We start from the raw sequence: 9,587 nt of genomic DNA on the forward strand, positions 1-9,587 counted from the left end.
GTGATCGTGGGATAGTGGGTACGGGATCCAATCCGCTAACTCTTGACCCGTAAAATCATCGCCGTCCCTCCATTATTATAAAGCCGTCATTTATTTATTTATTTATCTATTTATTTATTTATTTATTTTCGCTTCTTCCCATTTGCCCAACCGCGAAAATAAAGAGAGGAGGAATCCAAGAATCCCTCGCGACAAGGTAGCGTGCGGCGGAATTCAAGGACACATTCTACCATTCTTCTTCTTTAGATAGATCGCTTCTTGCATCAACCGATTGGTTTATTTTCTTTTGAATCGTTTGCTTCTTTCCACCTCTTGTTTGTCGTGCGGTTCTCTCTGAGCAATCTTAGTTTTGTTAGGTATCAGGACTAGGTCTTTGGAGATGGCGTCCAAACGGATCCTCAAGGAGCTCAAGGATCTGCAGAAGGATCCTCCCACATCTTGCAGCGCAGGTATCCTGGTTGCCGATGCCTTTTCTTTCTCTTGGGTTTTTTTTTTCTTGTGTTGAATTTGGTTTTAGATCTTCATCTGATTGATCCATTCTCCGTAGCCCTTCTTGATTTGTGTTTTCTTGCTTGTAACGTTCATCATTACCCTCTTTTCCCTTCCTTTTTCCTTTGTTTAGAAGTGAATTAGGTGAGGTAGGCTTATAATAGACGGATGGTAAGTAGCAATTCCTGATGTAATTGTCAACCTAGACTCATTTCTGATAAATATGATAATAAATTCATCTTGAAATGGATTATAAAGTAGTTAATTTGTTTGGCACATGGATTAAAGATATATGAATACTACACCAACTACCCACCCTGTGCATTATACAAGTAAAATACTTACGTGAATGTATACGAGGCTGTTCTTGGAATGACTACAAGAGTAAAAGGAAAGTTAAAAAGAAAATAGGTAGCTGCACAAAGAGATGGTAAATTAGGATGGATACATAGAAAAGATGGAAAAGTAGAGGGAAGGGTTGACAAGAAAGCATCAGCTGAGTTGTCTCCTTGAATGGATGTCCATGAAGAAGATGGATCACCTTTTTATATCAGTAAATGTTAATTAGTTTTTTTTTTTTTAAATCTTTTTGGTGCATGAGTTGTGTATGCTTAAATTTATCTATTTAAATACTGGCCTTTCCTCTTTATTTTTTAAAAAAATAAGAAATAGAATTTCAATTCTTCTACTAATTGAACACATTAATTTCGTTCTACATGGTGAATCGTGAGCTGATATAGGGCTTTTATAAGATAAGTTGGATATAATTAAATTGAGCTAATTGTTGGCTGATAGAGGAGCTATATAAACTTGGATGACTTGGCTACTATTAATTTTCTCTTAGGCATTTTAGGCTAGTAATTGGGCCTAAAAAGTTAATAGGTCTATTCCTGTGGGATGTAGGTAGTGGCAAAAATACGTAGGTGGAAGACCTCTTGATATCTATGCATGCTTTAGAAGTCTCATTTATCAATGTGGGACTAAAGAGTGTAAAGTTTCTTCCTCTCTTTTGTGCCAATAATATTAAACTGAAAAATGCTTCTGCTATCTGCAACTGCAATACCTTTGTAGTCCTGAGAATCATAATCAACCTTCTTATTTTTCAAATAATATAAAAGATTAGCATTTGCATCTGAGTGTAACTTCTTAAGTATGCCTTGATGATATCTTTCACAACTTAACCTAGAATTCATAAGGGTGGTTATTGATGCGGTAAATAATTTAAAATGTGTTTGCATTTTACAGGTCCAGTGGCTGAAGATATGTTTCATTGGCAAGCAACAATAATGGGTCCACCTGACAGTCCCTATGCTGGGGGAGTTTTTCTAGTTACCATACACTTCCCTCCAGATTATCCATTCAAACCGCCGAAGGTATCAAGTTGCTTTTTATGCAATCCTGATATATTTCCTTTTTCAATGTACTCTATTAATGCACTCTTCAAAGCATTTTTTTTATTTGCAATCAATCTCGCAAAATTTAGGTGAAGCATATACAAGATGACTCTTTCATGTTTTATCCAGCGTGAAGCATCATCATATGCATATAAGGCTGGGTTTGGAGTGTTATTTTAAGATACTTTGTCCAAATCATTTTGGAGATTAACTTGTTCTGTAAACTTAAAGTAGTGTTTTTACCCAAAGCTTCCTAACCAGTGAGAGTAAATTCTTTCTTTCCCAGGTCCTAAAAAATACTATGATATAAATACTAAGACTGAATCTATTTAAAATTAATATAAATATTAGATACTTAATAATATTTTTATTAAGTACTAGTGGTTATTTATATACTAAAATATAATTCAATCACAAAGATATGTAGATTTTATAATAGAAACAGAAAATTAAATATTATACTTCATAATAATGAAAAAAAATGAAATGTTAATTTATACTTTATTTTCATTTTTAGTTTATAATATATTTTTATTCTAATTAGTTATTATATCATTATTGTTTTATTTAAAGCGAAAAGTGCTTTCTAAGTATAATTTTATTGAAATACTATACATTTTAAAATTACTTTGTTTGGAGATTTAGGATATCTTACACAGCATAAAATTATATATTTTATTTTAGTATTCAAACACATTGTAAAATTACTTTGCAAATCATTTTGAGATTTAATTTACTAAACACTAAATTGTTTTTGCAAAATGCAGTTAGCATAAAGTGCATTCTCTAACTGCACTAAGATAACTTCTCTATCATTTTGAGGACCAGCAAAGTACTATGACTGAATCTAACTAGTGCTGCGGGAAAGTTTAGGTTTATAATATGCTTTGGCTTTCAGTGTGCATAACATACTCCAGATATTGTCTTCCTGACGTGGCCAGCTTATTATTATTCCTCTAATTGATTGAAATTATTGCTAAAAATGTTAAAAAAAATTATCCAACATGTCATATTTTTCAGGTTGCTTTCAGGACTAAAGTTTTCCATCCAAACATCAATAGCAATGGAAGCATTTGCCTTGACATTTTAAAGGAACAATGGAGTCCGGCATTGACCATTTCAAAGGTTACCTTTCTTTGCATTATCATTATTATTTTGTTTACTCGTGCATAATTCTTTGAGAGTGATGACGTAGTCAGACTGAATAACTTGAGCATAACTGTATTGCCTAATTTGGCATTTCAGTGTAGTCAAGGGAAGTTATTGGTAGTAAGGAATCAGAAAGAAATATACATCAATGTGCACGCTAGTTTCTTTTCTCCCTTTTTGCGTCTCTTTCAAACTTTTTTCAATCAACTCAAACGAGCTAATTGGTCTTTTGAAGGTGCTGCTGTCAATCTGCTCACTGCTTACAGACCCAAACCCAGATGATCCACTGGTTCCAGAGATTGCCCATATGTACAAGACTGACAGAGCCAAATACGAGACCACTGCAAGGAGCTGGACCCAGAAGTATGCAATGGGCTAGCACCAGCGACTGGAGGTTGTATCTGCACTTGGTCAATTGTTAATTATGTATGGAGGTGTATTATGTTGTCTGTCGGCGGAATTATCTACTGCTATGGTATTAACCTACTGAAGAACCCTTAAGGAAAACCTCTTCAAGCTTCCCAGAACAATGGTCCATGGTGGTTGTATGCATTCGTTTGCAATGATGTTCATATCTGAACCTTCACGATCTCTCCTCACTTCACTTGGCTGATTAGACATTGGATAATGGAAATTATCCAGTCTGAGTTTTCTAGCCAACTTTGAAATCCTAATTAACTCACTCATCAGCTTACTTCGTTGGTTATCTATGTTGAACTCGACTCACTGAACCAATGTCGAACCCTACCTAAATTCTACATGCTAAGCATTGGAGGGCCATGTTAGGTAAGTTCCGATGGAATTATCACAGTGCAAATCATATGAGTTTCACACTGCAAGCACAGAGCCGAAAATTACTACCAGTTTCTTAGGTTCGTAACTACAGAAAGATTATGAAATAATCAATTTAGGCTTACAAAAGCAGGATCTTATGATCCCTGAAAAACAAAATTGATGTCAGCAAAAGACATACTGTAGATCGAAATGTCCGAGTTTTCCATATCCTCTGTAAAAGCCTATTTTTACAAGGAAATCTCTCTGCCGATAAGAGTTGAATTGAACGGCTCCAGGAACATTATCAATTTCTCTACCTACCTGCTTTCGCTCGCTTCATACCATTGTAAAATGGAGAAACACTGCCACTTGGATGAGGGCTATCATCCTTTGAACCTGAATTCAACATGGCTAATTCTCGAAGTTGTTGCTTCTTATAGTAATCCTGCGATTCATCCTGTAGATTTAATTGCAATGTCAAGTTATAAACATAGTTATACCATATTTATGGTAACAAACCAAGAACATAATACCAAGTGAATACTCACCACTGGTCTCAGCAACTCTTCTATAACTTGGTGTGCATGTCTCAATCTTGCATCAATCATATTTGCTGGCAACTCTGCCTCAATCAAGATATGCAATGGATCATTCAAGTGTTCATAAGCTGGTCTTCCCCTCAGTTTTTCCTCCTTCAAAACATGAAGGACGTGAAAGATAAATAAACTGCCAAAGCAGCTGCAAAAACTAGAATTTCAGGTGAATAGCTGCCTTTTAAGTGAAAATCCTCTCCTTTTTGTTTTCCGTCATCTAAAAGCAAAAACATTTCTGTAAGGAGAAGATTGACGTGTACCAGACTCATCTTGTCAATGCGATGGACTATCGGAATGCCTAAAAAGGCTATTGGTTGTCATAGAAAAGAAGATAGACGAGTATAGATCTGGCCTTTCCCAATAGCTTAAGCTTTATACTTTATATTGTATCAAAGAGGAAGACTGTCCGTTCATTCATGTGTTCAGAAACAAATTACAGAGTCTAGAAAAACTTTCCCGAAGACTGGAGAGATTTGGAAGCTGAAGTATTCTTCTTACCTGGTATGAATCTTTTATAGAGCCCTTTCCTCTAATGTAAACACGGCATCCTGTTGATGCTTCGATTCTTTTCAGCGAATTTCCCCTGGGCCCGAGAAGGCGTCCGACAAAATTAAACTAAAGACAGTCTTAAATGTGAGTGACAGAATGATAGAACATATGCAGAACAAAAAGCTTTTGAGATGAAACAAAAGTCACATTAGGGTAGGTGTCCACTGGAATCTCTAAACGCAATACTTTCTTTATTGTACATGACTTTGGACTTGCCGGTGGTGCTTCTCGCCGATCAATTGCAATTCCTTGTGAAAAGCCTGCAATCTGCTGGGAGATAAATTGAATCGTATAGCAAAGGCAGAATAAGAACCAATACTCAGCACAAAAAAATATTAATAAATTCGGTTTTAATAGATAAATATATTAGAAAACCTTTCACATGAGCAAATCTGAAGAAATTTAATATAGAACATGATGCATGAAGGAATTCAAAGATGATAGCTCTTGGAGTTAGGAGCAAGTGTTTAATCCATGAACTATGCTGTCAATTTTATGAAATGCTTGAGCTTTCAGATTAGTGATCATCCAATCAAATTTTAAATGGACATTATGTTATCTGTCTGCGAAAGCAATCAAATGATGAAGACACAAGTGAATAGCAACACAATTGCACAAGTTAGAAAAGATATAAACTTGTCTACCTCTCGTAAGGGTGCAGACAGAATACCAATACCAGTTCCTCCTACATTGAAAATTGAGTTGGAATTAGCCATGGGACTGGGACTTCTTTGCTGTATCCTGCTACAGTAATCAAACCCTTGGCTGGAAACCATGCCTGAGACTCTTAATATCTCTGTGAAATGCAGGCATTGATGGTCTGTAAGTACATTAGCAATCTTTCCAACTAATATTGCAAATTTTCCTCACAGAAGCATTTTTCCAACATTACGGGTAGAAATGATAAGGCATTCTGAGTATAGTTCTGCTTAACAAAGATTAGTTTTCTCTAATCCAAAACGTCGAATCAATCCCTTGAAAGCAGTCACTGACCTTTGTTCAGCAAGTGGCTACATATAGGAAAAACCTGCATGAAAGGCCCAAGCCTTTGATGCTCCGATAGCAGCTGTGCCAGATACTGACTGTTAACATTATAAAGACAGAAGATTTACACCGCCCATTCTAATCACAAAGCTTGATTACAAAACCAGGAAAATGGAGCAAACCCTGCCCTTCCCGTAGGACCTGTACCTGTCAATGTCTTCTTTGCTACATGCCTGTGGGGAGACAGGTGCAGTCGGGAAGAAACTATGAGCATATAAACTAGACATGATGATCGTTGAAAGAAAAAGAGGTGGGATGGAAGCTGAAAAGTGAGGTTTTGAATCCAAGGGGAAGGCTTCTGCTTCAAGCCTCTCTCAAGTCTCAATAGGGGCAACCCTTGTAACTCTTAAAAGGTATAAATACAGCAAAGCAAAGAATTATCAAACACTACAAAAAGGAGAAACAGAGTAACAAAATGCCATGTTTTGGAGAGAGGAATTATTTCCTCTGCTTGCCATAAAACTGGGTTTCTGGTAGATTAAGAAACTCGAGATCTATGTAGGGGAGACATCTTGGCTCCTTGTTGTTGCTGAATACTGATTGTGCATGTTCAAAAAGCTTGTGGAACTGTATCTGCCAAGAAAGGAGTCTCCAAATTCAAAAACGCACCTTGTCTTTCTGGCCTGAAGCACTAGTGCCGATAAGTATTCATGCAATGAGATTACAATTGTATATAAAATATTTTGCCTAACATACTGTGGGATGCAAAGTAATCAAATACGGGCATAAGTACAATGGAGGCATTAATGGCACAGTGGGAGGTGAGATGGATGGAGGTTGAAGAGCAGCATAGGATTCCCTGGTGATGTAATAGAAAAAAACATAACAAGGCACGTTGAGCTGGGGCATGAGCTGCAGCAGGGACAGATCTGTGTGGGTTTGCTCACAAAGCTGCCTCCTCACTCTTGTTGTTAAGCCATTGCTTCATGTGCTACCATCTAAATCTCCACCCTCACAGCCAATTAGTATCCATGATGCCGACCATATGGCACACCAACTCCCATCAACTCTTCCTCTGCGAGTGATCCTGTCTCAAAACGGGGGAGATGGCGCGCTGGCTAGGGGAGGCGTCGAGGTGGCTCGTATGTTGATTGGGAGAAGACTATGAGCTGGAAGGAGACGGTGCTAAATGATCCTGGAGCTAAGAGCTGCAGACTTGTGCACACCACATATAGAGCAAACGAGAACATTAGAGCAAGAACCAGGGAAGGGTATCTGTGCAGGCATTCTGACACTCAAGTCAAAACAGTAGCCGAACAAAAAGTGGAGAAGACGATGAGCAATAGAACAACAATGTAAATGCACGAGTGTGTGGATGCGTATATCAGGTGGTTGAGTATGTACGACGACCTTCCTATAGGCGGAGGAAGGCTCCATTGCATGCATATGTTTGAGTAATGACATATTTCTTTACAAATTGTTATGATTCTCTGACAATGTTATCACCTAGAAAGAGTCTGACCAGCTTTGGACTGACTGGCTGTAAACTAGGAGCTATGCTTATGAAAAGTAGAGAGCTAGGCCACGTAAGTTCGACCGACACTAGGCTGGGCGAATGTAAATTGAGAGCCTTGCATTTTGAAGAAGTGGGGAGTTGAACCCCTAAAGTCTAACCGGCCTTTGAGTCGACCAAGTTTAAGTTGGTGACTCGACGTTTGCTCGAACAATATATCTAGTCAGACCTTATATATTCGACCGTTATACTTGAGTATAGAGTCCACTCCAACCAAGCGATGCGCCTAGCATGTCCGATCAACCCTTTGATCGGGTTAGCTAGAGCACTTAGCTGTGACACTAAACCTATTTCGGTATGGCATTGATACGATCAGAGAGTTGACTACTTTAACTGTCACAATAGTCGACTTTCTTGACGTCGAATCCCACTTCGTGGGTCCCACCTTACTCGCCATATCACTAGCCTCCCCTTCAAATCTAATCGAAGGAGGCTGCAAGCTCGACTGACTAAACACTTATGTTCTTTAGTGTCATTGGCCTGGACGTTTAGTTCTATTTCTGCCATTTGAGTTTTATGCTGGGTGCATTGCTTATTCAAATAGTTAATAGTTGTGTTAACAGTTGAGAACATGTGTGAGATCAAGCCCGCTTATAACTCGGCCGAGTAATACGAGAGTCTGAGACATAGGCGTAAGAGCATGCTCGCTTATAACTCGGTCGAACAGTACGAGAGTCTAGGATATAGGCATGAGAGCAAGCTTACTTATAACTTGGCTTGTCGGCATGAGAGTCTAGAATAGGAGCGAGAGCAAACTCTCTTATAACTTGACTGATCGGCATGAGAGTCTAGAATAGGCACAAGGGAAAGCTCGCTTATAATTCAATCGATCGGTACGAGAATCTAGAACAGACATGAGAGCAGACTCGCTTATAATTCGGCTGATCAACACGAGAGTTTGGGACAGGCGCGAGAGCAGGCTCGCTTATAACTCAGTCAATCGGCACGAGAGTCTGGGACAGGCACGAGAGCAAACTCGCTTATAAAAATTGGTTGATCGACATGAAAGTCTGGGACAAGCGCGAGAGCAGACTCACTTATAACTCGGCCAAGCGACATGAGAGTCTAGAAATTGGGTGCGAGGGCAAACTCGCTTATAACTTGGCTGAGCGGCATAAGAGTCTGGGATAGGCGTGAGAGCAGACTTTCTTATAACTCGATCGGTCGACATGAAACTCTGGGACATGTATGAGGGCATGCTCGCTTATAACTCGGTCGAGTAGTACGAGAATCTGGAACAAGCGCGAGGGCATGTTCGCTTATTGTTAGGACTAAAAGAATTAAAATATTTCCACAATAGTATGATATTGTCCACTTTAAACCAAAACCCTTATAGTTTTGTTTTGAGCTCTACCCAAAATGCCTCATACCAGTAGAGATATTTTTCTCTTATAAGTCCATGATCCTTTCCATATGTTTTCAATGTGGGACTTTTTTTTTGCAACTATTGTAACCCAATAATCCTCTCCTCAAATGAAGGATCACCCTCTCAATCCGTTGGATGTCATCTAATCCTTGACCCACTAAAACTTTTCTGCCCCTTGGTTCAACCGATTTACTAGAACTTTCTTATCCCTCAGTCCACCTGACCTACTGAAACTTCCTTACCCCTTAGTCCAACTGACTTACTAGGTCTTCCTTTTATAGCGGCAATTAGGACTTCTCTACCTAGTGTTTGGTCATCTTGATCTAGACATGGGAGCCCCCCCTTTCTTTGTTAGAGATCAATATTCCACCTAGATGGTTCGATTGAACCATGACTATTGTGCACAGTCGACGGTTAGTCATTCTAGCAGTCTGAACTTTGATACAAATTGTTAGGATAAAAAGAATTAAGATATCTCCATAATGGTATTATATTGTTCACTTTGGACCTAAATCCTCATGGTTTTCTTTTTGTGTACTACCAAAAGGTCTCATACCAATAGAGACATCTTTCCCTTATAAGTCCATGATCCTTTCCATGTGTTTTTAATGTGAGACTTTGTTTGCAATCATTATAACCCAATACTTATAACTCAATCGAGCAACATGAGATTCTGGAACAGGAGTGAGGACAAGTTTACTTATAACTCGATTGAT

General features: G+C 38.4%; 2 protein-coding genes across 5 annotated transcripts; one reads left to right on the forward strand and one right to left on the reverse strand.

Moving 5' to 3' along the window:
• Positions 1 to 104: 104 nt before the first annotated feature.
• On the forward strand, positions 105 to 3,623 carry LOC122017107 (ubiquitin-conjugating enzyme E2-17 kDa). Of its 4 annotated transcripts, none has more exons than XM_042574610.1 (5): positions 105 to 196; positions 357 to 449; positions 1,735 to 1,862; positions 2,904 to 3,008; positions 3,268 to 3,623. In XM_042574610.1, exons 2-5 carry the CDS (start codon positions 380 to 382, stop codon positions 3,409 to 3,411), a joined length of 447 nt encoding a protein of 148 aa, XP_042430544.1. In that variant the 5' UTR covers positions 105 to 196; positions 357 to 379; the 3' UTR covers positions 3,412 to 3,623. The 4 variants fall into 4 exon arrangements, with proteins under 4 accessions (XP_042430544.1, XP_042430543.1, XP_042430545.1 ...); XM_042574609.1 differs by having other exon boundaries at positions 120 to 274; XM_042574611.1 differs by having other exon boundaries at positions 133 to 274; positions 364 to 449.
• A 339-nt stretch (positions 3,624 to 3,962) lies between these two features.
• On the reverse strand, positions 3,963 to 6,628 carry LOC122016428 (KH domain-containing protein SPIN1-like). Its single transcript, XM_042573728.1, has 7 exons — positions 6,140 to 6,628; positions 5,942 to 6,030; positions 5,593 to 5,744; positions 5,096 to 5,215; positions 4,898 to 5,014; positions 4,355 to 4,498; positions 3,963 to 4,263 (listed from the first exon to the last, which is right to left on the reverse strand). The coding sequence occupies exons 1-7, from the start codon at positions 6,217 to 6,219 to the stop codon at positions 4,120 to 4,122; spliced, it is 846 nt and encodes a 281-aa protein (XP_042429662.1). The 5' UTR covers positions 6,220 to 6,628; the 3' UTR covers positions 3,963 to 4,119.
• Positions 6,629 to 9,587: the final 2,959 nt, after the last annotated feature.

Source organism: Zingiber officinale, chromosome 8B (assembly GCF_018446385.1).
Source record: "Zingiber officinale cultivar Zhangliang chromosome 8B, Zo_v1.1, whole genome shotgun sequence".
Lineage (NCBI taxonomy): Eukaryota > Viridiplantae > Streptophyta > Magnoliopsida > Zingiberales > Zingiberaceae > Zingiber > Zingiber officinale.

Bases quoted from the DNA above. Each gene is read 5' to 3' on its own strand.
- LOC122017107 (XM_042574610.1), top strand. From the start codon at position 380: ATGGCGTCCAAACGGATCCTCAAGGAGCTCAAGGATCTGCAGAAGGAT. The intron at 1,863-2,903 runs GTATCAAGTTGC...CATATTTTTCAG, and splicing joins ATCCATTCAAACCGCCGAAG to GTTGCTTTCAGGACTAAAGT. The intron at 3,009-3,267 runs GTTACCTTTCTT...GGTCTTTTGAAG, and splicing joins CGGCATTGACCATTTCAAAG to GTGCTGCTGTCAATCTGCTC.
- LOC122016428 (XM_042573728.1), bottom strand. From the start codon at position 6,219: ATGTCTAGTTTATATGCTCATAGTTTCTTCCCGACTGCACCTGTCTCC. The intron at 5,216-5,592 runs GTAGACAAGTTT...ATCTCCCAGCAG, and splicing joins TGTCTGCACCCTTACGAGAG to ATTGCAGGCTTTTCACAAGG. The intron at 4,499-4,897 runs GTAAGAAGAATA...CATGTTTTGAAG, and splicing joins CTATAAAAGATTCATACCAG to GAGGAAAAACTGAGGGGAAG.